The 27,856-nt window shown below is 46.0% G+C and overlaps 1 protein-coding gene across 4 annotated transcripts in view; it reads left to right on the top strand.

Annotated features, from left to right (window-relative positions):
* Positions 1-27,856, top strand: part of SEMA6A (semaphorin 6A) — a 127,163-nt gene that overhangs the window by 67,918 nt on the left and 31,389 nt on the right. For all 4 annotated transcript variants that reach the window (XM_082725079.1, XM_082725077.1, XM_082725078.1 and 1 more), the window contains exons 4-16: positions 3,925-3,985; positions 4,974-5,036; positions 5,736-5,837; positions 11,575-11,665; positions 14,539-14,658; positions 15,315-15,403; positions 16,284-16,501; positions 19,318-19,449; positions 22,033-22,188; positions 23,598-23,774; positions 24,114-24,254; positions 24,339-24,419; positions 27,471-27,529. In XM_082725079.1, coding sequence (XP_082581205.1) covers positions 3,925-3,985; positions 4,974-5,036; positions 5,736-5,837; positions 11,575-11,665; positions 14,539-14,658; positions 15,315-15,403; positions 16,284-16,501; positions 19,318-19,449; positions 22,033-22,188; positions 23,598-23,774; positions 24,114-24,254; positions 24,339-24,419; positions 27,471-27,529 — 1,490 coding nt within the window. The remainder of the gene's footprint in view (positions 1-3,924; positions 3,986-4,973; positions 5,037-5,735; positions 5,838-11,574; positions 11,666-14,538; positions 14,659-15,314; positions 15,404-16,283; positions 16,502-19,317; positions 19,450-22,032; positions 22,189-23,597; positions 23,775-24,113; positions 24,255-24,338; positions 24,420-27,470; positions 27,530-27,856) is intronic.

Genomic DNA, 27,856 nt, shown 5'->3' with positions numbered 1-27,856 from the left:
GAATGACAGTAGCACCAGTTTTAAGAGTTTTTAATTTGGATCTAGTTAACAAAATACTCAACCACTGGGTAATGTCATTTAAACAGACCATGTCTTAAGGGCTGAATAGCATAGCAAGAAAACAGCCCAAACAGGGCTCATACGGATTTAGGCTTATGTCTTTATTCTTCATTAACCGGGACCACAACCTCTCTGACCATGATGTGTCTCTCTCAAATTAGACGTCAGATTATTTTACGAAGTCTCTTGGGGTTCTAACAATGGATAATCCCCAATCTTGGAGGTGCCTAGTTCATTCAAAAAAATTCTAAATGAAAAGTGACAAAGAACACTATCTTGTGGGGTTCCAGAGTGATCTTCACCTGGGTCCATACTGAGGAATCACTGCACAGTGGGAAGAACAAACAGAGATTATGTCCGTGATAGTTGCATGGCTGTGAGTGTGGATAAGGAGCGGGTCAATAAGAGCAGTGGTTCATTCTTCTAAAGCCCTTAGGTGTTCTCAAACGAAAAGCAATGTGACATAAACCAAAAACCGATGGCCACATTACAATATCCTGCGAGTACCCCACAACATGTCCCGGGGAGCAATGCCGAAACCCTTTCCAACAACTGTACTTCACAAATACGTACATGTTACATATTAGTTGTATGTGCTGTGTAAGTTCTTTACAAATGTTTGTTCATTCGATCCTGGAAAAGAACCCTAGAGTTCAGTGAAGAAGCTATTATCTCCCTGTCTTACAGGAAGAAACCCAGGGAGAGGAAGGGGAAATGCCTGGGACTAAAATGACAAAGGCAGGATTTGAAGTGGGGTGGCCTTGCTCTAGAAGCTGGGCATTGACTCCCAGTACTGGGCAGCCTGCTGAGGAGGTGAGCTGGGACCACTGGTCCTAGCAGTAACTTTCTCCCAGCTTCTGCACAGGAACACAGCCAGCGTGGGTATTCCTCAGCTGCAATGAGGTCCTCAGTAGGTGACCCTCTGGTAGAAGAGTAGGTCCTTCTTTCTTTAGGGTGGGGGCCTAAGATTTTATTTAATTATCTGATAGAGAGGCATGAGTGGGGCTAGGAGCTGAGAGAGAAGCAGGCTCCCCGATAAACAGGGAGCCCAGTACGGGACTCGATCCCAGGACTCTGGGATCATGACCTCAGCCGACAGCAGCCACTTAATGTCTGAGCCACCCAGGTGCTCCCATCAGTTCCTTTTTAAATATCATTTTTGGATTCCTAAATGCAGCCACACTGGAAGATTACACGTGTAGTCGATTGTCTATAGGCTGGTCAAAACAAACGATTCAACACTGGATCTATGAGAAATAGGCTGAGTCAAGAATCTTCTATGAATGATTTAGTCTGCAATTCAGTCTCTAAGAGTGAAAACAGGATAACAGACAACCCTCGTACCTGATGATTTAGTGCCGGTGTGGACTGCAGGTCCAGGGTGGCCCCTGAGTCAGGAGCAAAGTGCTGTGTCAACTTAAAAAGTGACAGTTATTCCAGCTCGTTAAAACCCAGACAGTGTTATCCTCCCCATGCCCCCTGCCAAAAGGAGAAACGTAAAGGAGAAAAAGGAGAGAAACACATTCATTTTTTTTAAAACTAAAAAGTGAACAGACCTGCAGATGTCAGAACAGACCTGCCTTTCATAAAGGTCAAATTTGTAAGACCCCTGCACTGACCTATTGGTTTCCATTCTATACACAGCAACTTGCCTTTAGTACCCACCCTTGGGAAAACTCCTGAAGGATTTTCCTGGTCACTATGTTTAGGGTCTCTCCCCTCCCTTTTCCCAGCACAGCCCAGAGATATCCCAGTTCCTGGGCAGCAAGTGACACGATGTGAAGTCCAGTCCTTCCCCCAGGCTCAAACCACAGCAACATAATTCAGTTTTGCTCACTAAAGTGGGGGAAGAGGGAAGTCCTCAGACTAAGTCAATTTGTGTTCAAATAACTGAATTCAGAAGCTTATGAATCCCGAGATGTACACACGGACAGGAGGGAATAACCGCCCACCACAGCCTTAGGTTTAGCATAAAGTGTGCTTTCTGTTGGCTAGGTAGTGTGCTCTCTTGGATACTGAAAAAGACTGCAGTGGTCCAAAAGACTTCATTCACAGAATTCTATTTTTAAAATGGGCTTCCTGAGTCTTGTAGACAACTGGTGTCAGTCAGTCATCAGAAGCCAAGTCCCATCCAGAACCCAGAGACTGAGTGAGCCTTGATGGCAGGGACCCCTCAATTCTGCCTTATTACTATCCATTTTGAAAATCTTTTTTGTTGTTGTGTAATCTCCAAACTGCTAATTAACATAAACAGGCCATGCCAGAAGGGGGCAATCCCAGAGCTTTCAGAGGAATTGCCAGTGCATATTAATCAGCTGTTAATTTACAATTCATATGTTCTGCTCCTACTTAAAGTTTTCAGGGGAGGAAGGGCAAGGAAAAACCTAGAGTCATCTCAAACCTGATACCAAAGTAATAGGCAATTCCATCCCAATAATGAGCCTGACCCACAGCACCACCAATAAAGTCAAACAAGTAATAAACGAATGCAATAAAACTGCCTTGAAATTAAAGGGCAGGGTGATTCTGGCACCCTACTGAGGTTCCAAGAACTTCCCAATTCAGCAATTTACAAAAACAGGCTCACCATTCTCCCCCTCACCACCCTGAGAGACAGAAAGAGAGAGACACACACACACACACACAGCTCAAAGACTCACAGTTACAAGGAAATTCTGTAAGCCAACCGCCTTGCCCCCAACTTTTATTTTCACATGAGAAAGCCTGTTTGTATTTCTGTTTTTCTCTGTTGTACTTTTCCTAAAAGCAGTAGCAGATCTCCAAAGAAGGTGGGGGGAGGGGGAATTAAAGGGAATCCTGACAGCAGATCATTCCTTTCTTCTTCTTCTTCCTTTTTTTTTTTCCTTCCCCACTCTCTCCACTTTCTCCTAAGTAATGAGGCGCCCTAAAAGTACATGGGAGCCTTGAGGTCCTGGTTAAAAGCTGTGGATAATTTTCCAGCCCCAGGACTTCCTGCGTTTTAGAAAAAGTCAATGTTATTTCAAGGGAAAATGAGCTGTTTTGCTTTCCCTCACTAGCCCCCCATCTCCTCAGTTGAGTGAGTTCTTTTCTTTTCTTTCTTCTGAATCCCAGACAAAAACGCCCTTGTACTCGGCTCACACAGAAGGGGATGTTTAAATATAGCCCCACACCTGAGCTGCTGATTCTGTTTCTTCCCTTCCAGGGGGAGATTGGCAGCAGATCGTAAAGGCAACCAGATTCTCAGCAGAACAGGAAGGTGAACAGAAGCAAGAAATGTAAACTTTAGCTCAAGCACATTTTAGACCTTAATTGACCATCACTGTGTGAAGAAAAGAGTGCTTTCTGGAAATAATTTCACCTTTATCATCTCCCATCTTGTCAATCACATCATCAAAGCTAAGGCCGGAAATAAGTTTTGTACAGGGAGAAACAGCCAGAGATGAGCTCTTTGTTAGCTCCCATGATGAAGGAAGGTGGTATGTTGATTACCACGTGTTTGGTACATGGATTGGAAGATACTGAAAGGACGTGGGGAAACCCACCTGTGTTCTGGGTTTTGGGACAGTTTCACTCTCAAAGTCCTCTTTCCTGAACTACATACATACAGAGATTGTAGTACTGGTATGAGGGAGACAACAGCAAAGTTTTCATAAAAGGTGTCCTTCTCAACAAGATGCCACGACTTGTCAGAAGTAGCAAAGTGTGATCGAGGGGTATCTCCTGCAGGCTGAACTGTTCCCTTTTTCTTGCATGCGGAGGTCTCTTTTCTAATAAAGTGGATATGGGTTTATCTGCCTTGAATGAGACAGACACTCATTCAGGAAAAAATTAACTATCCTGACCCCTGTATCTGACATGGTATCAATTTCTCATTGTTTGCAGGGACCATATTTATACTGTTGATATGGACATCTCACACACAGAAGAAATCTATTGTAGCAAAGTAAGTAGTTTTAAAACCATCTTTCTAAAATGAAGAGGTTTAGGATAGCTCTAAAAGGGATTACGTATTTGAAATGCACTGAGTGAGATGACATGGCAAATAATTTGGAATAATTTGGATTTTTTTTTTTTTTTTTTTTTGCGGTCCTACTAACGTGGGATGAATCTGTGTTTGAAAACAGCTATCTACTTCAAAGTTTATTCACCAAATATGTGTGCCTGTGTCCCCTGGATCATTTTCAAATTCCTTTAAAAAAATAATACCATGTTTGTCCAGAAAAATAAAGTTTTCATATGTAAAATTCTGCCCCACAAATGTTTCAATGTTATGTTTCCACGTCTTGCAGTATTAAGTTTGATTTGCCTGTTGTGGCTCAGGAATCTAATCATTAACCACTTCAGAAAGACATAAAATATAACTTAAGCTTCCCCTATAACTCCACATGGAGGTATTTTAGTTAATAAAATCTGCCACAGAAGTAGACGATCCCTTCAGTCCATGAATTTACGTGGAGTGGAACCTGAATTAAACCTTTGTCCACCAAAAGTGAATGTCCCCTTTATGTTTAAGTAAATGACTTCCATATTTTAAGGGAAAAGGCATGCTTTATGAAAACTGATTTATCAACTGAAAGGAAAGGGCAAGGACATGTAGTTTATCAAAATGAGCGTCATTTAGCAAGTTGATTTGGATATTTTATGAGAAATTTCCATGCCGTTGTTTGTTCTTTTTTCCTTTTCTCCTTCATCTCTATCTCAAGGAGAAGCAGCTCATTCTGTAGTTTAATGAATAGATAGGAGTTCAAAATTAAATGAACGGTTCCCATCTCCAATCTTTTGTTGTTATGGTGAATTAATCATGGAGAAAGGGTGCGGAAAGCTTTCAATAAATATATGTTCAGCCACCATCTCCCCAAGGGAACTCTTACTTCTAAAATCAAATGCAACAACCTCTAGGCTCTAATTGATTTCTTTCTTGATCCCTGCAGAAACTGACATGGAAATCTAGACAGGCTGATGTAGACACATGCAGAATGAAGGGAAAACATAAGGTAGGCAATTTTCATTCCTCCTGCAGCTGCCACTTTGGGTTAAGTTTTTGACGGTTATCTCCAGCCGTAGACCGTGATGTGGAATGGATCATGCTAGTCCCTTTTCCCCCAGTAATTGCTTTTTCCATCAACTTATTGAAGGCTTTAATTTGCAAAAACAGTTTGCTTTTAATGTGATGAAATATTACGACAGCTGCTAGGGCTGCATCATGAACTACTTAGGGGCACCAGGGATTATGGACACCAAGCCCGCTGCCCCAGCTCTTCTGAGCGCACTGGCCAGTAGCCCACCGCACAGTCCTGAGTCCTTGGGGAGGGTGAGGAAGAGCTCAGAACTGAGCTGCGCAGACAAACAGGGGTTTGTACCTTGAGTCCCAGAACAGCATAAAAACACACTTCAGCCAGGAGCCTTGCCCAGCAAGGGACCTTGGGACATCTGGCATTAAAATTAATACAGTGGGAGGTTGGCACTTGCACGCTCGTTCTCTCTACCCTGTGCTTTTAGTTAATGTTTAAAAAAAAAAAAAAAAAAAAAAAGCCGTTGTTGTCCACGTCATTTTTTGGTTAAACATCAGAAGGAGCTCGAATTCTTAATAGGGGAACTCTTTAATCCTACCATCAGCAGATGGTGGGAGATGGTGAAGGATGGATTTCTCTGTTGGCCAGACAGAACACAAAAGAGTTTGAATTATTTTTCAGGATGAGTGTCACAACTTTATTAAAGTTCTTCTAAAGAAAAACGATGATACTTTGTTTGTCTGTGGAACGAATGCCTTCAACCCTTCCTGCAGAAACTATAAGGTAAGTGCGGTTTTGTCTGCTAGAACCACACGGGCCGGAGGTATTCCGTGATTTACTGTGAGTATACCTGCAGCGACCTAAGAGGGGTAATTCAACACCATGTGGGTTCCTCTCACCCACTGGACTTAATGCACTGCTCCACATGAGTGATTCTGAGCAGGCTCCTAAGCTTCCTGTTTGTGCAGGACTGACTGACACATCTTTAAGGAGTCTTCCCAGCAAAGTTCGTTTCTCTAAGACCCTATTCTTCATTGTTCAGAGTGCCAACAGACTTTTGCATGTACACCATGTGGACTTACTCTCTCTCCCTCCCACCTTCTCCCTCCCACCTCACCTTCCTCTCTGAGCACAAAAACACACTTAGGTTGTGAGTGATTCCTATTTTAAGAGGTATCTCAAACACACACCAGTGCAAACTCTGGGCTTTCTTCTAGGAGAGACTTCTAAGAATGCAGAAGTTTAATTCCATTTAGTACTCGCCGCTGTGGCCTTTATGCAAGGGAAAGCAAAATTAAGTCTTGGAGCATTAACAGATCAAGTTAGTTCTGAGCGGCAGACGGAGGCGCTGCTGAAGCAGCCCCACATCTGTTCTCCCCCTTTGCCCGTCCTTCCCGCTGCGGCCCTTCTTCCCGCACACATGTACTGTGTTCCTCGTGTGGCCAGGCACTGAGGCCGTAAGAACAAAGAGGGGGCCTCCATCCTTAGGGAAGCCACACAGGAAGAAGACAACTATAATTCCATGAGGGGCAGAGCATTATGGAAGGACAACGGAAAGGTGCTCACCTTAGCCTGAGGTGGAGAATCAGAGAAGGCTTCCAGAAGGGGGCAGATGGCCCCACTCTGGAGATGCTCCCCGCAGCTGTTCTCACATAGGGAACATGAATGCACCCAGCCCGGGAGACACCCTCAAGCTCCACGAACGTCCAGAGCCTGACCCAGTGCCTCCCAACGCGTGCTCTGTTCACTTGTGTGGGGTAATAGGGACTGCGGCGTCTAACCTTTGTTTTAAAGTAGACCTTAGCCAAAGGAAGAGAGGAGGACATTCCAGGCAGGGGGAATGGCAGGAACAAAGGCACTGAGAAGAAACAGCCTGTTGAGCTTGAGAAACTTCCTGTGGGTCTAAGTGCTGGACTCTGAAGCAACAAGTAGTACCAGCAGAGACTGGAGAGGTAGGTGCCCCCTAGGGACGAAGGGAGAACAGATTCGGGAACTACTCAAGGGACAAAAACCAATAGGACGTCATAACGGATAAGCAGCCCAGGATAACGAGAGAGAGGGGGTAAGAATGACTGCTGTGCTTGCTCCTGGGGAAGTGGACGGATGGAGCTGCCCGCACTGCAACCGGGAGGAAGAGCAAAAGAGCACTGGGGCTGGGAGCAGGTTGTCAGAAGGTGGGGCTTGGGTTCCCACTCAGGACGCCCAGCCCCGTGGACGGCACTGCCTGGGAGATGTGAACAGGAAGAGCTAACAAGAAGACAGATGAGTGAGCCTTAATTTAGGGAGAGACATGGAGAGAAATACACATTTGGGTATCACCGGCATAAAGTGAAGCCCCAGGGTGTAAAGAATGCAAAGAGAAATGATGGGCTGATATCCAAAGCAACGTTTCGTGGGACAGTTTTTTTGTTTTTTTTTAATATTTTATTTATTTATTTGACAGACAGAGATCACAAGTAGGCAGAAAGGCAGGCAGAGAGAGAGGAGGAAGCAGGCTCCCCACTGAGCAGAGAGCCCGATGCAGGGCTTGATCCCAGGACCCTAGGATCATGACCTGAGCCGAAGGCAGAGGTTTTAACCCACTGAGCCACCCAGGCACCCCTCGTGGGACAGTTTTAAAAGACCATCAGCCTGGGCAGGCACCTGGGTGGCTCAGGTCATGGTCTCAGGGTCGTGGGACTGAGCCCCATATCCAGCTCTCTGCTCAGCATGGAGCCTGCTTCCCCCCACCCCCTCTGCCTGCCTCTCTGCCTACTTGTGATCTCTCTCTCTCTGTCAAATAAATAAATAAAATCATTTTTTAAAATTAGGGGGAAAAAAAGACCCTCAGCCTTCACACAGACATCAGACGGAGGGTCTGTCTTATTAACCTCATGCTCAACTTCCATCTGACACTTGGAAATGGGCACCTGCAGGGGCACGATTAGGGTGAGGCAAGGGAGGCATTCACCCCAGGCACAAAATGTAGGGGACCCACTAAAAACATTCAGTGGTAAGGTAAGTAATAATTCAGAAAAATCTAAATTAATGTAAAAAACACTGTCCTAAAATAGCAAACTTTCTAATAACAACAGGACCCATTCGGTCTGCAGCAGGCAGTGAGTGCAAACATTTCCTCTGGCCAGTGACAGCTGACATTCTGACTCTCATTCTCCCACTTAATATTCCATCCCCGTTTGTCATTGTTTAGGACTCATTAAGATTAATGCTCTTCACAATTCCCAAGCAATTCCCTAGCTGGAAAGCTATCTTTTATGACAAATGACAGGTTTTCTTGGCACTGTGACACACAGACCAGAAGTGGTCTCACTCATTCTCCCCACACATGTTCTGTTCCCCAGGACGCCTCACCTGTGGCAAGACTGTCACCTCTCCCTTGTTCTAGCCACACCTGCTGGGTCCTGTTCAGAAGCCTGGGCCTCTCAGACACCACACATGGGACATTCTTCCCGCACAGTTCTGTCTGCCTTGGCAGTGCTCAAAGAAGTGTGTTTTCAGACTCAGGGCACAGCAAGCTTTATTGACGGTAGAAGACAACAATGTACTTGGCTGCAGGAAGAATGGACAGACTCTCTTAAGCACCTTTTATGAATAGATCAGGACTACAGGTTCAAAGCAAAAACAATGGCCCATCTTTCCCCCCTCCCCCCGCCAAAATCCCAAACCCAAGTCTCTTAGCCAGAGGCATCAAGTGGATCATACTAACTTGAAGCAGGACAGTGACAAATTTTTGGTCTCCACCTCTGCACTATGCCCCAGTTTGCACAGTTTTAAAACAGAAGTAAGCTGAATGTATCAGAAAGATTACAAGCCCCAAATAAGATTACCTGGGGAAATACTCCGCAGGCCACCCACTATAAACCCAAAACTATACTCCATGTCTTTTCCCTCCTTCTCTAAACCTCTTCAACTTGTGCAGGAAGTCAGGCTGGCTCTTAGTATAATTACCTGTACCCTATGGTGATTTAATTTCCAGGGGCTACTGTTAAGTCTAAGATTTGGAGACTACAACAAGGATTAGTTCTAACTTCATGGAAAGAGGATTTCACCATGGCATTGTTTTTTTGTCTCTGGACCTTTCCAGACTCACAAACCGAAACATTAATACTTCACTGCTTCTTGCCTTTGCCTTGCTATAGCTATGACTCCCTTTTTTTTTTTTTTAGAAGTAGGCACACTTAATAACATAAATCCCCCCTTGTCTACAGTCTCCCCATTGCCAGGATTACAGCATGCATGGGTGGGGGAAAAGGCATTTCCAATGCATCACTGTGGACTAAGCATTACTTCTGGATGCTTGCCAGACCCACAGACCACAAAGTCTGTCACAGTTCAACACAATGTTATTATTGGGATAAAAAAAAAATTTTTAAATTTTTAAAAACCAAAGCTTTCATAAGTGTGCTGAGGGGAGAAGAGTACATTTAAAGGATATCTCACCTGAACATCTTTCCCCTAAAAATATGTGTTTTTACTACAACTGCTTTTGGGATTGTGAACGAGTTTAAGCAGATAGGACGGGCTTTAATAGGAGCTATTTTGAAGCAGTTGAGAAGACAGAACTTCTACTATCTCCCTGAAACAGTTTCCTGGGGCTTGAGGGCAAAAAACACAACTGGACACCACTCCCAGCTGCTCAGGAAGCACCTCACTCCTCCCGCATGAGTCCCTATACCGTGATTTAAGGGTTCCCGACTCAGTGCCTTTCAGCGGGTCGTCCCTGGGCACTTGCGCTGTCTCAGGCTTCTCTTCTCCCAGCTCTGTTTCTGTGGCCCTGTAGTCAAACCAAGCAACCACCAGAGGTAAACACGATACCTCCCACTACAGAAAGAAGACTGAGCCACAGGGGGTTATAAAAACCATAACGACGTGGAGGAGATAACTGTGCGGAATCTGGTACGGAGCTATAAATGCTAGGGAGATCCCACAGTGTCAGGAGAAAGACCACAGGGCAGGAGGCAGAGACCACCAAATCACTGGCCAAGGTGCGCCAACCCATCTGACAGAGGCCAGGGGCTGGCCCGGAAAACTTTCTCTCCTGCTCAGTCAATGACGGAGGCTCTGCTCCACTAGGTTATGCAGAAGGCTCAACTTCATCCTGCTCCTACTTCAACCATCTCCTAGGATCTTGGGATTCTGGACTGGATCCTTTGTATCTAGCAGGGCGGAATACAGAGACCTGGCGTGGAGGACACTGGAAGGTTTATAGAGGCAAGACCTAGAGGGGGCACACAGCCTCCCCCCGCCCACATTCTATTGGCCAGAGCTCATTCTGTGAGCACATCTAACTGCAAGAGAGGGTGGGAAATGGAGTTCCGTGTGATGTGGAGGAAAGGGAAATAGAATTCGGTGAGGCTTTAGCATACCCGCAAACCCCAGGAAGCTAGGTGGGTAACTTGCAGAAGCAAGACAAGCAGGGCGTGCTCACAATCTGTGGGCAAAGAGGCCTTGGTGCTGAGGTCTATGGGCCTGTTGGACAAAAATGGCGGGGAGGGGAGGCCGTTACTTCTCTTACCCAAGGGGCAGCAACCAGCTGTAAGAGAAGTAACGGCCCCCTGCCATTTTCGTCAGCTGGTTGCTGCCACTTGGGTAAGAAAGGCTTGAGGTGACTTTTCCACTTGCTCAAAAATAAGAAATCGGGTTTCATTTACAATCTCCTTGTTTTAAAATAGAGCTCAGTTTTTCTTTTTTCTTTCCTCTTCTCCTCTTTCTCTCTCTCCCTCCCCTCCCCCACTTCTTTCTTTCCATACTAAGAGGGCCAAACAAAACTCACTGACAGACCCGTGAGAACCCTCTGCGTGCAGGGACAAGGCCTGGGGTGAGCACACATGTGGGTGTCAAACGGCAGCCCCACTCCTGACTGCCGCTGACTTGTGTGAGCCCCTCATCTTCTGGATCTTTCCTTCTCATCTACACGACTGGAGGGTGGGACAGGTTTCTGAAGTTGGTGCAAAGGGCCAACCAGAGCTCCACTTGCATCAACATTTCTGTGCCTCTCCTGACGCCACCCTCTTCTGCCAGCTAGCCAGAGGAAGAATTCCAGTGTCTTCTACTGGGATTTAACCCATAAAGGCAGGGCTCCTCAGGCAAAACAAAACCAAAGACTGAGATCATTCTCTAGAGTTTATGACTCAACATTTAATTCAGAGGCAGTAGGGGAGGAAAGGAGGAAGTTTTTTGGTTTTTTTTTTCCCCCCTTAAAAATTGCCTTAAAAATTCCTTTTCCAAGGAAAAGACTTATTTCTAGGCCGTTTCTAAAGGATACAGGAAGCTATTGACTCTAACAGTTAAGAGTCAAGGAAACATGACGGAGTCTCTGGCTCTCCTAGCTGCAGAATCGCAGACAAGTGAGTTCATCTCTCTGAAGCTGTTTCCAAACCTGAAACCAACAGACTTATCTCAGGGGATCTGAGGATCCTTTGCACTATGTGTACGAATGAGTTCGAGTATTAAGTGACTTATAGGTATTTGTTGCTCTGACTACTGTTGGTTCCTAATGAAGCCCCATTATTTCGTTTAGATGGATACTCTGGAACCTTCTGGAGATGAATTCAGTGGAATGGCCAGATGCCCATATGATGCCAAACATGCCAACGTCGCATTGTTTGCAGGTAAACGACCTGATTTCCTCTCGTTGCATCTGCTCTCACATGCCTGTCTCTGCAGGTCCCCTGGAGGATTCGTGCAGTCATGGCTGTCCTCTGATTCTCTGGGGAATACTGTAATTAATAGCATCTCTTCCATTTGAAATTCGCATGGAAATTGTACTTCTGCTTCGTACAAGGAGTGTCTACCACCCCATGCCTGTGTGCCTCAGGAAAGGATCACGGCTTCACAATCAGTGTGTTGACACATTGAGTAGGGCATGTTTGGGTTCAAATAATCAAAGATTCCCCCTTGAATGGCCAATGTAGATTGATTATTCAAGGTGGGACAGACTTTGGGGCAGGTATGATTCAGTGGCTCAGTGTCATGATCTGGAACACCGGGCCTTTTCATGTCTCTGCTCTTTCAATTCTTCCTTGGAGAAGGAGGGACTGCTCTCACAGACACGTGTGTTCTTGTCCACACATATAAGGGGAAAGGGAGGAGACAAGGTAAAGCTGCAAGAAGATGTCCAAGCAGGAGTCCATAAGCCCACAAGTTTCCAGCAGACACCTCAAATACCACTGACCTGATTAGGGTGTGTGCTTCTCTCTGATGGAAAGATAATGGGGGAGATGCATATTCATCATCCTCTCCCCTTGCCTCCCCTGCCAAGGGTAGAAAGCAGCAGCAACTAAGCCGTTATCTTCAGACTGGGATTCTTATGCACGCGTGTGTGTGTGTGTGTGTGTTTTAATTAGGAATTTATTTAGGAATTCATTGCCAGCTGTGCGAAGGTGGGTGCGGGGAGAAGTGTTGGTATAATAGTGGTGGTTATAGCATGTAATAAAGCAGTTAGCTGTAATTTCCATCACAACAGCTCAAAACTGGCACATCCCAGCTCAATGGGAAACTTTAGGGCTTCCATTATGAAATAAGCTCAGCTCCCTGAACCTCATCCTCCGTGCCACGTGCTTGTGAGCCTCAGGCTGCAGTCCCAGGGTGGGGAAATGACTTGTGCCAAGAAGGCCTCCTCAGGCTTTTTCCCCAATAGTAGCGCACAGTATCAGGGGGACAATCGACACTGTAGAAGAGTCTTGTAAACCCATCAGTCAGCACGGGCAGGAGCAAAACCAGAGCAAAGAGTACCCAAGTGCATAACTAGCCCCTTCCTGACACTTGAACCTGCTGGGCCCCTGGAGGATGTGGGCCGCCATATAGAAGTTAACTGTCAACCAAAGGGGGTGGGAGCATCAGAGGAGTGGCTAAGGTCGCCAGCCTTCCAGGAACCTTCCAGGACCCCATGGAGCAAGCCCTGTGAGCAATAGGCAACACTCCAAATACCCCTCCTACTCCCTGACAAGCATATCTGGGGAGCTTTTCATTGGACTGTTGGAAATCTCATGAAAGCTCAGCCCTTATTAATAGAAGATCCTTGTTGCAAGGAAAATGGTTGTCATCTTAGCAAGAGGGGCAGAACAGTGCTCTGTGTTATAAGTAAAAGTTCTGGTGAGATAGCCAATGCTGAATGGAAAACTGAAAGCATAACAGAAAGTGGACAGAAAATACACACATAAACACACACACATGGCTGCACACACGCTGTCCCCCACTACCCGGCATACCCGCATGACCTGGGGCTCTGATGGATTCTTGAAGAAAAGCTGTGATTTTTGTAGACATGTGCTTATCAATAGCTAGGTTTGCCATCTGCAGGTCCGATCTAACCAGTCAGCACGTTATTGATAGACGGCTGTTAACGATGCAGATGTTCAAGACAGCTCTACCTCCAACCTCAGCAAATTTCAGTTATTTTTAGACCAAAAGGAGACATCGAGAACTTTGCTAAGATCTGTTGGGATAAACTTTTCTAAAAAAACGTGATGCTTATCCCACCAGCGGGAGAGCTGAAACGGTGCTGCCATCTATGTAAGCCACGTGGACACACAGCCGATGAGGGCATCCACTAAAAATGAACCACGGAAGGACATTTTTATTTTGAACGTAATTACTGTTTCTGTCTCACAACTTGCTTAGATTTTACTATTCCACATGATCCTACTGGATTATTTGTACACAGCATGTTTATGAATCCAGGAAGAGAACCAAAAGCACTAGGGATTACTCTTCAACTTTCCTCATGCTCTTCTGCCTTGGATAGACCTTTAAAGCGCATCCCCCAAAAGCCATGAGTTCTCAAACAAAGGCCAGGCTGAACTGGGGCATCCCTTCCCCTTTTTTCCTTGCTTTGGCATCTTCAGTGTCAGAAGGTTTTCGGTTTAGGACTTTGAAACACGGAAGTAAGCATCTCTTCTTGAAGCTCTACAGGCAGGGCTCCATGGCTCTCGCGACTAAAGTAAAGAGAAGCAGCGAATCTCATGATCGAAGTCGCAATTCAGCCACTTCTTTTTGCTTCTGAAACCCCTCTCTCTGACTCCCCGCACCTGCCCAGGCTAAGGACTCCCATCACTTCTCATATTTCACATTTCTGGTAATACTGTCAGTTTCTGTCTTTCCCCGGGCTCCCACCTAATCCAGCGGGCCACGGCGTGGTGGCAGCAACAGCGGGCCCTCAGCCTTGAGATTCCAGCCAAGGTCCATCTCATCAAGTGAAGCAAACAACATTTTTCATTTGCCCTGTTCCCTGAGCTGTTGCTGCTGCTGCTGCTCAGAAATTGCCATGCAATTTAAAAATGAAAAATGTTTCATCTCTCAAGATCCTAATTTAAAATGGTTAGGAATGCGGGCCAAGTATTTTCCCAGCGACTCTTGGATTTTTCCCAGTTGTCCTATCTCATTTGCCTGATGTAGGAAAGCCGTCCGGGGGATGTCTCTATTATTCCCCCAAAACCCACCGCCTTGTTCCCACCCTGCTCACCTCTTTTCTGTTTCTTCTAAGATGGAAAGCTATACTCAGCCACAGTGACTGACTTCCTTGCCATCGATGCAGTCATTTACCGGAGTCTTGGAGACAGCCCAACCCTACGGACCGTCAAGCATGATTCCAAATGGTTGAAAGGTGAACAAATAATTAAGAGAATAGGGGGTGGGGGTGGAGATATGTAGCTTAAGGGAGATTTAGAGCCTGGACAGACCAGACTGTAGTTTCATTTTAGTAATGGCTTCTGACAGACAGGAAGGTGGAAATGCCATCTTTTGCCCCAACTGATTTCTTTACCTCCCTCTTTCACTTACCCTGAGTTTCAGGAGTATTAACACAACCACCAATATCACTACAACAGAATACAGTACATTCATCTTTCCTGCCTCGAGCTCTCATTTCAGAGTCTAACGTGAAAGGAACTGAATATTTCATTCATGGAAGGGACTGGAGGTGGTGGGGAGCAGGAAAAAAGCTATTCACGACCCTTTATGAGTCAGGGTTCACAAGGAGAGGTGCATCCCTTCTGTGATGCAGGGATTTTTGTGGAAAATAAAATTAGAGACATATGAAAATTCATTTATTCTTCATTGTTCTGAAAGATAGAATTGGTAGGCTTGAGTGCCTCCTGGATCCCTAGCACTTGCATGTGTGGTCATTAGAAATGGTTCACGTTAACCCCACGGCTAATGGCCCTACACTTTTAATTAATGCCATGTCTCTGGTTGCAACTGATTTGAAGTTCTTTTAACTCTGTGTGACATGTCCCCAATTAAAATGCCATTTGCCCATAGAGCCGTACTTTGTCCAAGCAGTGGATTATGGAGACTACATCTACTTCTTCTTCAGGGAAATAGCTGTGGAGTACAACACCATGGGAAAGGTAAGGAGGGTTGAAGTCTCACTCGCCCCAATGTTGTGACGAATGACCTTGAAAGAAGAACCAGAAATCTAAGCTCAAGGTCATCATTTTGACAAGATTCAGCCCAAGACTGGTGGCAACAAACACAGTTCTGCCTCGGGGCCCTGGGAGCCTTTTTCAGCACAGTCCCAGATCACAGGGAATCTCTGAACCGCCTCTACTGAAAATGCAACTGACTGATGTTTGTTTGGTTGACTTCATACTAAGTCTCAAGTGTCTGGAGAGGTGGTTTCCTGGTGTACTCATCGTTTTTTGTTCTTTTTTTTTTAATTTTGTTTTTAACGGAGCTGTTCCATATGAGGCGAGTAAATATCCAGCACCTTTAAGCAAACTGAGAGTGTTGATTGTCTTTATTGCAAAAAACAGCAGAGCACTTACTGAATGTCCACTCTAGTTACCTCTATCACAGGGTGGGTCGCAGTCCGAAAGCTGGAGGGCACAAAGTCAGTGCCCAGCGGCTGGCAGGGTTGGAGGAATGGGAGCCTGAGAGGGCCCAAGGCAGCCATTGAGGATGGCACAGAAGATGCCTCCAAAGTATGCTTTTGTTTGAGGAAATAAAAAGCTAAGCAGTCTGTATGGAAATGAGTTTATCTGGCTGGGAGCTGATCCCCTGAAGGATTTGTGGCTCTGTATTAAATACCACAGCCTTATCTTTCAAAACATACTGTTCCAATGAGTCTCCACCCCCCCCCGCCTTTTTTTTTTTTTTTGCTACTAATTTTAGAAAAATGGGATTAAATTAAGCACCTTGTTTTGTTTCTGTTTTCGAAGAAAGGCAAATTCCACCACAATCTCGCCACATTCCGTGCATCTGATTGTCCCCGGTGTGTTTCCTCTGCAGGTAGTCTTTCCGAGAGTGGCTCAGGTGTGTAAGAATGACATGGGAGGGTCTCAGAGAGTCCTGGAGAAACAGTGGACATCTTTCCTGAAGGCTCGCCTCAACTGCTCGGTTCCTGGAGACTCTCATTTTTATTTTAACATACTCCAGGCGGTCACGGACGTGATTCGTATCAATGGGCGCGATGTCGTGCTGGCAACCTTCTCCACACCTTATAACAGGTAACCATGCCCTGGCGGTGCTCGCCTCACAGGTCCTTCCCGGCTTCCTCTTCCCTGGGGGGGGGGGGGGGGTTCTCTCCCAGTGCACAAGCTTCGCAACTGACGCCAAACGTGCCGCCCGCTGTTTCTGGTTATAAGCATTTAACACTCAGTTTTCATCAACAAATTAACAAGTCACAAGCATTATTAGATTAGGATTTTAGGGGAAGTAATTAGATAAATTATAACGGTATCTCCTATTTCTATGTCCGGCATGGAAACATGCCTCGTGTTATTTCTGAATCTCTCCAGTCGTACCAGAAACTGAATACTGTTGCCCTCTTTTTACACCTGAGGAAACTAAAAACTTAAAACATGGAATATCTTTCTCATTTCTGTGGAGAACCTGGGATGTTCCATATTCCCCTCTTCTGGATAAACACTGTTGCAATCCTAATCATCCTTTTGATAAAGACTTTTAAAAAAGCTGAGGGGTGTCCATATGACAGGCACCTGCGTGAGGAGACTGGAGGACGGCACACAGAAATGCTTACAAACCAGGGAGAGTCTGAAGCAGAACAGACCGAAGGACACACTAATGTTCCTCAGTTAGCTGGAGGGCGAGAGTCAAGAGCTCTCCACGGAAGACACGTGACAATATGAGTCCATAACGCAGCGAGATGTGTTCAGTTCCATCCGAGTGAGCTTAACCATCTGCAGGGATTTTTAGGCTTGAGCACAGAAAAGATACAAAATCTAGGCCGTGACTATTCATACTTTGGAACCCAAGTATCTAGGATTGTTTAAAAAGAACCTGTCTTGGTACATGGGAATGCAGGGGCTAGAGGAATTTCACAGCACATTTCTAGTTTGAGGGGGGGCTAGGTGGGGAGTTGAGGGGGAGATCTCGTGTAATTACAACACAGTAGTCGACTCTTGTCCATTACAGATACTCCATTTAAAGTATTTTCTTAGAAGTACCCTAGGAAGCCCCCACTTAGTACATGCTTATGCATTCTCAGAAACCTTACTTGTTCAGTAAAATGAGAAAATGGTAACAATGCACCTACCCATTTTCATCTATAGAGTGTGCCCCTGGTTTTACTGGCTCTGGTCTCGTCCCTTTCCACCCCATCCTCCATACCCAAAAACTTGGTCGGGAAGGGCTGTTTCAAGCCCTTTAGGTGCTCCTCTCTGCCCTGGCGACAAAACCCAAGTTCCCTGGTGAGCATACCGGTCCCACCACGGTCAGGCCCTTCTCCTCTTCCAGCTGCACTTGTTTATGGACTGGAGCTAAAAGGTAGTTCTTAGATGTGCTGTGCCCATTTGTGCCCTCCTCTGCCGGGTCTGCCAGTCCCACCAACGTGTCTTAGCTGAGACCTGCTGTCATTTATTGAGCATTTGCTGCTGGAGATTAGGGATTCCGTAAATACACGCTAAAGGAACAGAAGGTGGGAAGAAAGGATGAATGAAGAAGGAAAGATGAACAGAAGGTGGGAGGGAGTAAAGGAGGAAGACGAAAGGATTTCACAAGTGATTCTAACCTTGGGAAGATTATGGAACTCTAGGGTAACTTTAGTTATTATGAGATGCCTCATAAAATACTTCAGTAGCTATCCTATTCACCATAATATTCACATTATGTATCCCTGTTACTGTTAGAATAGGGAGATGTGAAAAGACTTTCACAAAATTAAGTAAGTAATGCTAGGGTTCTAAGATTCCAAAACCAAAGGGATCGCTGTCTTATCTATCCAATTCTGTACACAATGTATATATAGTCCACATGTTTGAAAATTCATCCTGCCACTTCGTTTTAAACAAGCTTTCTAATCTTCTCCCTAATTCTTGCTTTATTAGTAATACTTCAATAACCATGTTATGAAATTAAAGATGGCAGAAAATACCCCTAATCACTTAGGAAGTGACTTCCATATCCTTTCAATATTTGCAAAGTCAAGACTAAACGGGTCTCTCTGCCCTGGACGGCGCAGTCACCGTGCACAGCGCCCGTGTCTTTGGCCCCGCTGCTCCCGCCCATGCCTTGGTCACTACCTCAAAGTCTGGTGAGCACTCTCGGCCAGCTGGTACCAGCCATTTATTTGATCAAAATCAAGGAATGACCATAGTTAGAGACAAACAGGGGTTCAAATGAATGAATAATTCATGCCTCCTCCCCACTGATTAAAAACCCCCCAGTCCTTCCAAGAGTACCAGAGAAGGATGTAATTACAGGTAGAGATTACCACCATTATTATTATTTAGCACGTAATAGAGCACTTTATTTGCAAAACGTTGGTGCTTTAGAGGCTTAAGCTGCTTTGTCTGATGCAAATAAACAGGAAGTAAAACTTGAAATGGGCAGTGGGCAAACAGAAAATAAGCGTGCTTTCCCCACACATGCATTCCTCCTCCCGGGGTCTCTGAATGGAATAAACTGAACACAAAAAAGCAATGAGTGGACAATGGAGACACTTTTACTTCAAATGTACCCCAATATTAGAGATGTAAAACATTTTTCAAAGACTTTAAGGTTAGTGAGTGAAAATTCAGGGAATTTCTGAACCACCAGTTATGAACAAATGCAGTTCCAAAGTCAATAACCAAAGGAAGAGGTTTTTTTCCTCTTTGCTGGTAAGCAGTCTTTTCCTTAAAGCCACCCATGCAAACGTGATTCAGGGAAACGTTCCCTGTGTATACCAGCGTTCCTTACAGTATTGGGGTGCAGACTTGAAATTTCCAGTGCCCGTAACAGGAGAGGTGCTTTGGAGTCTGTTTTCCAAGCTGCGTGTGTTAACAGTTGTGAAAGTAATGCAGCATGAAATGCTACGTTACAGCATCCCAGGGTCTGCAGTGTGTGCCTACGACATGCTCGACATTGCCAATGTTTTCACGGGGAGGTTCAAAGAGCAGAAGTCTCCTGATTCCACTTGGACACCAGTTCCTGATGAACGAGTACCCAAACCCAGGTATGTGTAAATATTTCTGTGGAGATTCTGAACAGCAAAAAATGGGCACCGTGGCCCTCTGACAGTGAATGTCTTAGAGAACCGCACACCGGTACCCTCCATGGGGCCCCAGAGATATAAATGCTGGAACAACAGAAAGACCTAGAGGGCCATTTGCCTTCATCCCCTTAACCTAAACTCAGCATTACCTCTAGCTATATTCAAAACAAGGCTCAAGGGGCGCCTGGGTGGCTCAGTGGCTTAAGCCGCTGCCTTCGGCTCGGGTCATGATCTCAGGGATCTGGGATCGAGCCCCGCATCGGGCTCTCTGCTCCACAGGGAGCCTGCTTCCTCCTCTCTCTCTCTGCCTGCCTCTCTGCCTACTTGTGATCTCTGTCTGTCAAATAAATAAATAAATAATCTTAAAAAAAAAAAAAAAAACAAGGCTCAGGTCTTCTATTTAACCTCTATCCCAGTGGCTTATCCAATGTAATCCATCCCGTCCAGCCCTGCTGGTGTATTGTTGGGAAGTGGGAGGCCCGGAGAAGCAGAATGTGTCTTGTGCAAGTGCACAGACCTGAGTAGGTTACTACCACTACTCCACCCTGCTTTCCTGTCCTTATACAGAGACCCACGTCCTCACACCCTAATCAAATGTGAAATATACATGGTGATCCCTGGATTCTGTAACCAGGCTGGATCAGAGCTGCGTCCAGGACTCCGGGGCAAGGGTGGGTAGAGACCAGTGGGTAGAGTGGACCATCTTGTTTGCTCTGTTCTACTGGGTTCTAGTCTGTTATGGATCCAGACACATTCCACATCCCTCCACCAAAATGTAGAGCCCCAGAATTGCTTTCATGGGGAACCTGCTGTCCCAGGACAATGCAGAGACCTCTTGGTCCTGTGTAACCTCTGCGAAATCTTTGCACGGAGTCAGCGAATTCGTTCTCTCTCAGAGGGACAGGATGAAACTCTGCCCCACCCCCATGCCTGCCCTCCCCATGGAGCACGCGCTGCACACTCCCATTAGAACACAGGCGATCTAAGGTCTGTAGAAACGTGTGTGTCCAGCTTCCTCCACTGAATTTTTGAGCTTCTGCAGAAAAGCCCAGTATCTTCCTTTTTTTGGTTTCCAACATTCTCCTCCAGCCACCAGTCCCCCACACAGAGCCGGCCAGTCCATTCAACTGAACTGACTTAGGTAATGTTACCCAGCCCCCTCCACCCACCCCCCCCCCAACCACAGGAAGCCCTCTGTGGTTCATCGGTCTTCATCACCCGAATTATCTAACATGTGTATTCGCTACTACTCACGGAGAGCAGACCGGGTGCAAAAAGGCACACCGTGGCCGGCTCAGAGAGATCCCCAAAAAGTCACTGCCTGGGAACGTTAGCTACTTTGCAGATAGGCAGAAAGGGGAGCTAGGCTCGAGGAGTGAGATTCCAAGGAATACTCACAGACTGCTCCCCTTGATGTGTGAAGACGGTGACAGCCAGCTATCGCCAGGACACAAACTGTGATTTTCGGATGGTGACAATGGATTTCTCCCCATCCTTCCACGGGCCTCCTTGTGCCTCTGGCCAACATCAGGATGCTTTCACAGACTGGCTGTGTTAGTGCCGTAAAACGGTGCGTAGATGAGGCTGGATCATGCCAGGGCTATCAGGGTCCAGTGTACTCTCCTGAACCAGCAGGGTGTGGACAGGACTGGGGTCGGGTTTCTCTGACCTGACTTTACTAGGCTGTCTGCAGACTCCTGAAACCACGGTACTGCTTGTAGAGATGACTTTCTGCTGTCACTGTTCAGAAATAAAGAAATGACCTTTCAGGAGAGAATCTTCAGTGTAACTGGCTTTTCATACCTGCCCAAATCAATCAAAAACACTAAAGACAAACCCTGCACATTCTTGGAGCTCCAGGTAAAGAGAGCCAGTTACAGTGAGTGTTGCTGGGCTCTACACTGGCTGGCTGCTCTGTGAGCACCTCTGTCTTCTACATCATGCAGAAGTTAGCTGCCTTCTCTCCTCTGGTAGAGCAAATATGCCTAAAGGACGTCCAGCAGGGTTTTAGGACGGGCAGTGGAGCTCCTGCCATGTGGGCAGACCTCCCACACCTCCCGCCTTGACTGAAGCTCCATCACTGTCTGGGAGGTTGGTCTGGGCTTCTGGGGGAAGCCAGGCTGCCCTGGCTGCAACTTCGATATGGAATGAGGCAGCCAGGAGAGAAGCTAAGCCTATTTTGTTTGGTGGCATTCTGCACCGTTCAACTTCCCCTTCTCAGCCTACAGCATATTCTCCCTCATTCCAGATGCTTAGGGAAGCAGTCCATTCAAAGAATTTGCCATAAGCCTTTTTTTTTTTTTAAAGATTTTATTTATTTATTAGAGAGAGAGAAGGGGAGAGAGCAAGCACAGGCAGACAGAATGGCAGGCAGAGGCAGAGGGAGAAGCAGGCTCCCTGCGGAGCAAGGAGCCCGATGTGGGACTCGATCCCAGGACGCTGGGATCATGACCTGAGCTGAAGGCAGCTGCTTAACCAACTGAGCCACCCAGGCATCCCAAGGCATTTTTTAAAAAAAAGCTCCCTCCCTTTGTTTCTTTCCAGGCCAGGTTGCTGCGCTGGCTCATCATCCTTAGAAAAATACACAACCTCCAATGAGTTTCCCGATGATACCCTGAACTTTATCAAAACCCACCCCCTCATGGATGAGGCCGTGCCTTCTGTCATCAACAGGCCGTGGTTCCTGAGGACGATGGTCAGGTGGGTGTCAAGAAGATCACGCCCTAACCGGGCTGTTCCTTCCTCCATCTCACGCTCACAGAACCTGCCAGTACATCATGATCTGAAATGCCACAAACATCTTCTGTTATCCTTGGTGTTGCTTCGGCTAGGAAATGCTGGCCAGTTGGGGGTCTGCCACCAAACCCTCATCACCACATTCCCAGTGGGAAGAGTTCTGATATCTCCAGGCTAAGAGGACCCGTGCCAGCAACTAGAGGGAACAAAGATTCCTCCTTCCGAGTGAGAGCCTTTTGGGCAAAAGCAGAGAAGCAGTGAAGGAGAGCCAGGCGATGGATGTGAATACATGTGTGGTTGGATATGGTTGCAAAACATGCTCCAGATCCCATCCAAGTCCTGTCCCCAGCTTGTTAGCTGTCAGACCGGGGATGGACGGCACTTGCACAAGGACGCAAGAGTGAGGGAGTCACACTGTACTATTTGTAATCTGAAGGGGTGGCCAGAAGAGAAGGGACAGCTGATCAGAAGTTTGTGTTAGCGTTAAATACTCCTTCTTGTATCTCTTTAGAGTTTTTTTCCAAACCATTCCACAGGATTTCCCAAGTACCATCCTGTTAGTGGCAGCCAATAAACAAAATGTTACTCGTCTTTACACCATTTTTTAAACAGTGACTTTAGGGGAAGATGTTAAAGGACGATAATGGCTTTCGCCCATAAACTGGAAACTGTGGTGTAAAACTTGTAGGAGGGCCCGTGTTTTCTGGTTTCCGCCAAAGTGCTTGGCACAAACAGGTATCCACCGAGTGGTCAATGGCTGAGAGATACCTGCGAAAGACGGTGCCCGACAGGACTTATCAAAGGCCTGATGTCCTTCATCTATGGCTTCAGATGGACCCTGTTTGGCCTGCATGTCCTTGTCTTAATTTACAGTGCCATCGGCACGCCACCTTCCCATCCCTCAGCACTTTCTCAGCCCCTCTATGTACACGTGGAAAGCCTTCCAATTTGTTGACAAGGCTTTGCACTTCAGAGGCAGAGTACGAAAAACTGGTATCTATTGCTTGCCTTTATGGTGGTAGATGAAATGTTCAGTGAGTTTGGTTAGTATTTCTTCCCCTCTTCCTGGGAGACCTCAGCCTTTCCTTGCTGCTCATGGAAGAGATCACCGCTGAGCGGTTGCAGATGGCGATGGCTGTCTATTTGTTATGTGACTTGGCCTCCACACATACCTCCGTCCTCCCCTTGGAGCCATCCTAATGTTCCGCATGTGGAAATAAAGGACCAGAACAGCTTGAGAACATTATCTACATGCATGTATTTTTCTTGGGGTTATTACTAGAAAGCTATGTCACAACTGTTTGAAGTGGAAAAGGGGACCCTTTAATGACAGACCGACAAAAGAGCTAAAAACCATGATCCTGTCATTTTAGATACCGCCTGACCAAGATTGCAGTGGACACTGCTGCCGGCCCGTATCAGAATCACACTGTGGTTTTCCTGGGATCAGAGAAGGGAATCATCTTGAAGTTCTTGGCCAGGGTAGGAAACAGTGGTTTCCTAAATGACAGCCTTTTCCTGGAGGAGATGAGCGTTTATAACCCTGAAAAGTAAGTAGAATCTTTGGCTCTTTCTTAGTAATTACTGGTCATTATGATCCTTTTCATTCAGAGACTATCTGAGGATAGCATGTTTAGGTGACTTTTAATATTTGCAAAAAATACTTTAGTTCATAAAAAGCATTGTTTTCTCCTTGCCAGTAATGTGTGTGTTTATATAAATACACACAAAAGGGAGGGGGACAACTTAAAGGATCTGCTTCACCTTCAGTGAGACCAGACTAAGATACCACCCCGTAGGCTGGGAGGCGGGATGGGAGGGCATATCAGGAGAAAGAGAGCAGACTCCAGAGAGACTCTGAGCAGCACCATCCTGCCTTGTGCCACCAGGTGCAGTTACGATGGAGTGGAGGACAAGAGGATCATGGGCATGCAGCTGGACAAAGCCAGCAGCTCTCTGTATGTTGCATTCTCCACCTGTGTGATAAAGCTTCCCCTTGGCCGGTGTGAACGACACGGGAAGTGTAAAAAGTAGGTATCTGGCCTCGCTGACCCTGAGAAGGTCCACAGTGCTTAGAGCAGTCCCAGTAGCTCACGGTCCCATTCTTCCCGCAGAACCTGCATCGCCTCCAGAGACCCGTACTGCGGGTGGGTAAAGGAAGGTGGTGCCTGCGCCCACCTGTCACCCAGCAGCAGGTAAGGAGCCTGAGCTGTGTGGGAGGGTAAGGCAGCCTTAGGCTGCAGTGCATCCTAGACACACCGTCACCCCACTGCCACCCAGCCTTCTGTGCACAGACCTCATCAGTGGGACTGCCACCCCCCTCCCTCCTTTTCCCATTCACAGAACATGCCAGCATCACATGTGGCAGATTTTCAATTGATTCATCATCCGTCCTCAAACTGTTGAAAAACACAGGGAAAAGAAACACAGTGGGCTTCTAAGTATTCCCTGAAGAGAGGAACAAGAAGGTGCACGCCTTGATCGCAGCAGTGTAGGAACAGTAGAGAAAAGGCGCAACAGGGTCCCGATTAGATTAGTGCTGTGGTCTGTCCGGCCACAGCCAAACTAACTCTTCTAATGGACTGTGCAGGGCTGAGAAGAGGTCACAGAGCATTTGTTCAGCGATGCATCGGTACAGCGAGTCCAGTAAGCCATTCCAGGCACTGAAGAACAGCTGACCCTATTACTCGTTAGGGAGTCAATCAGTTCTTGGCAGTTGTCCAGCAAATCAGCTAGATCAGGCCAGTGTATCATGCCTGTGATTTTGGTGCATAAAATTGTTACCCTGGCTTTAAATGCTTAGATGGCATTAGTTAGAAGGTTTTGTTTTGTTTTGTTTTTTCTGTCTTTACTTTGGTGGATATGAAATCCCATGCACGTCCTTGACAAGTTAGGGCAACTCAAGGAAGGTGCCATATGGCAGCACAGTTCTATCTGAACCATTCCTTCAATGTCCCCAGATCCTAGAGGGCAAAGAACCATCTTGGCATGACTCTGAGCCTCCTCTCCCATTTTAGAATAGCTGGAGAGGCAGGAGAGTGGATCTGATGACCACCACACACTAATTTGAGGGAAAGTATTCCCACAAACATAACTCAGGACAGTTGTCAAGTCCGACCTGGAAATCTGCCTCATGATTCATTGATTATCTAGATCACTTCACAAGTAGCAATGCTGATATACTAGCGTTAGAGATTTGTATCTTTTCCTGGGAACCCTTGAGGTGAAGAGTAAAGATCACAAATTATGGGAGGGAAGCTAAGAAATGACTTATCTCCTTTCTATATTCAAGGTGTGACCTGAGGTTGATTTTTAAAAATCATTTTTAGGTAGGGGCTCCTGGGTGGCTCTGTAGGTTAAGCTAAGGTCATGATCCTAGGGTGCAGAAATCAAGCCCCACATTGGGCTCCTTGCTCAGTGGGGAGTCTGCTTCTCCCTCTCCCTCGCCCCCGCCCCCTGCTTGTGTGCAGTCACTCTAATAAATAAATAAAATCTTAAAAAGAAAGTAATTTTTAAGTCAACATCTGAACTCCAAAATTATTCCCTTAAGGATCTACATCTATGTCTCATTGCTCAAAACATGTGGAACTCTTTTTGGAAAACGGCCTTCAGAGCCTGATAAATCCTGGCTTCCGATACCTCTGAAAATCTTTATCTTTGGAATATGAATTTGATTTTTAACAGAGAAAAACACTGGAAAGCAAACATGATCAATGATTCGATCAAGGCTGTGACTTTCCAGATGGTTTTCCTAGACGGTCCATAGAATCAACTCTAAAGGCAGTTGCAAAACAGAGTGTCAACAATGTTGTGCAAAGGAGCACAGAGCATCCCCCCAAAAAGGACAGTACTCCTCTGAGTGAGTCCAGCGTGCTTCTTTCAAAAATCAAAATAGAGATGCTGAGACTGGTCTTGTTATATACCTTGTGCAGCCCAATGGTAACCAAAGGGGTCTGAAAGAAGAGTAAGCTTGTGGGCAAGTATGAGGTAATAAAGCAAGGTTCTCAAGGTCACAGGGTCGCAGGGTCTCTGGGGGTCTCAGCACAATGTACCACCACACCCCTCAAGGGTGCTACAGGCCCCTGGCCATTTGTTCTTTGGAACATACTGTCACACAGGTCTTTTCTAGGCAAAGAAACAGATCCGGGTCTAGGAAAACAGTGCTGGGATCAAGGAAAAGGAAAGAGAAAGAGACCTTTTCTTTTTCTTTTCTTTTTTCTTTCTTTTTTTTAGGGACATATTTTCTTTTTTTTTTTTTTTTTTAATTTATAGACTTCTATTTCACTTATAAAGAGTTATGTTAACATTTTAGGGGCCCCTGGGCAACTTAGTGGGTTAAAGCCTCTGCCTTCGGATTAGGTCATGGTCTCAGGGTCCTGGGATGGAGCCCTATATCCGGCTCCCAGCTCAGCGGGGAGCCTGCTTCCCTTCCTCTCTCTGCCTGCCTCTCTGCCTCCTTGTGATCTCTGTCAAATAAATAAATAAAATCTTAAAAAAAAAAAAATACAGGGGTTAATAAGGGGTACCTGGGTGGCTCAATGGGTTAAGCCTCTGCCTTTGGCTCAGGTCATGGTCTCTCGAGCCCCACATCGGGTTCTCTGCTCATCAGGGAGCATGCTTCCTTGCCCCTCTCTCTCTGCTTGCCTCTCTGCCTAGTTGTGATCATTCTATTAAATGAGTAAAAATATTTTAAAAAAGAGTTATGGGCTGCCTGGGTGGCTCAGTGGGTTAAGCCTCTGCTCAGGTCATGATCTCAGGGTCCTGGGATCGAGTCCCGCATCGGGCTCTCTGCTAAGGCAGGGAGCCTGCTTCCTCCTCCCCTCCTCTCTCTCTGCTTGCCTCTCTGCCTACTTGTGATCTCTTTCTGTCAAATACATAAAATATTAAAAAAAAAAAAAGTTATGTTAAGATTTAAACTTTTTTAACGTTTAAGAAATGCTCAACGAATCCATAAAAGAAGCATATAAATAATCCACCAACTAATTAGCTCCCTGAATAATATCAGAATTAGTGGCTTAAACCCTGCCTTCTCTTTGAAGAGTCCCATAAAGACTTGTTTCCATAAACTTCAGAGACAGATTTTCCAGCTGTTAACTGTTTCTTTTTTTGCACCTGCCATTCAGTTTATCAAACCATGTTCATTTCTGGAGTGAAACTTCAGACTCATTCCAGAATATGGACATGCATTATTGAATTTGTTTCCTTCTTCTCCCTGTTCTTATTTTTTTCTTTTTTTTTTTTTTAAGACTGACTTTTGAACAGGACATAGAACGTGGCAGCACAGAGGGCCTGGGAGACTGTCACAGTAAGTACTGCTTTTCATCCATGCTTATCTTTGTGCAAAGACCCTTTGGTCGGATAGCCCAGAAACACGACCCCCACATGTGGGGCTGGGTGTGGATGGCCCCAAACCAGGCAGAAGTAACAGGAATCATCTTCTAAATATCAGAGAGAAAAAACAGTGTGTTGGAAAGCCAGTGTGTCAGTGCTGTTGCTGTCAAGTGCCGGCGCCTGTTTCCTTGTTATAACACTGTAGAACCAATTCATTCCAGAGGATATTAATTATAGTCGAGAAATAAATCAAATCAGCATTTCCATTAAAAAACTGGTTTTGTTGTTTTAAAGAATGTCT

This window comes from Mustela nivalis (genome assembly GCF_964662115.1).
Source record: "Mustela nivalis genome assembly, chromosome: 3".
NCBI classification, from domain to species: domain Eukaryota; kingdom Metazoa; phylum Chordata; class Mammalia; order Carnivora; family Mustelidae; genus Mustela; species Mustela nivalis.
Note: the sequence above shows the minus strand (reverse complement) of the source record. Positions and strands in the feature narration are given on the sequence as shown.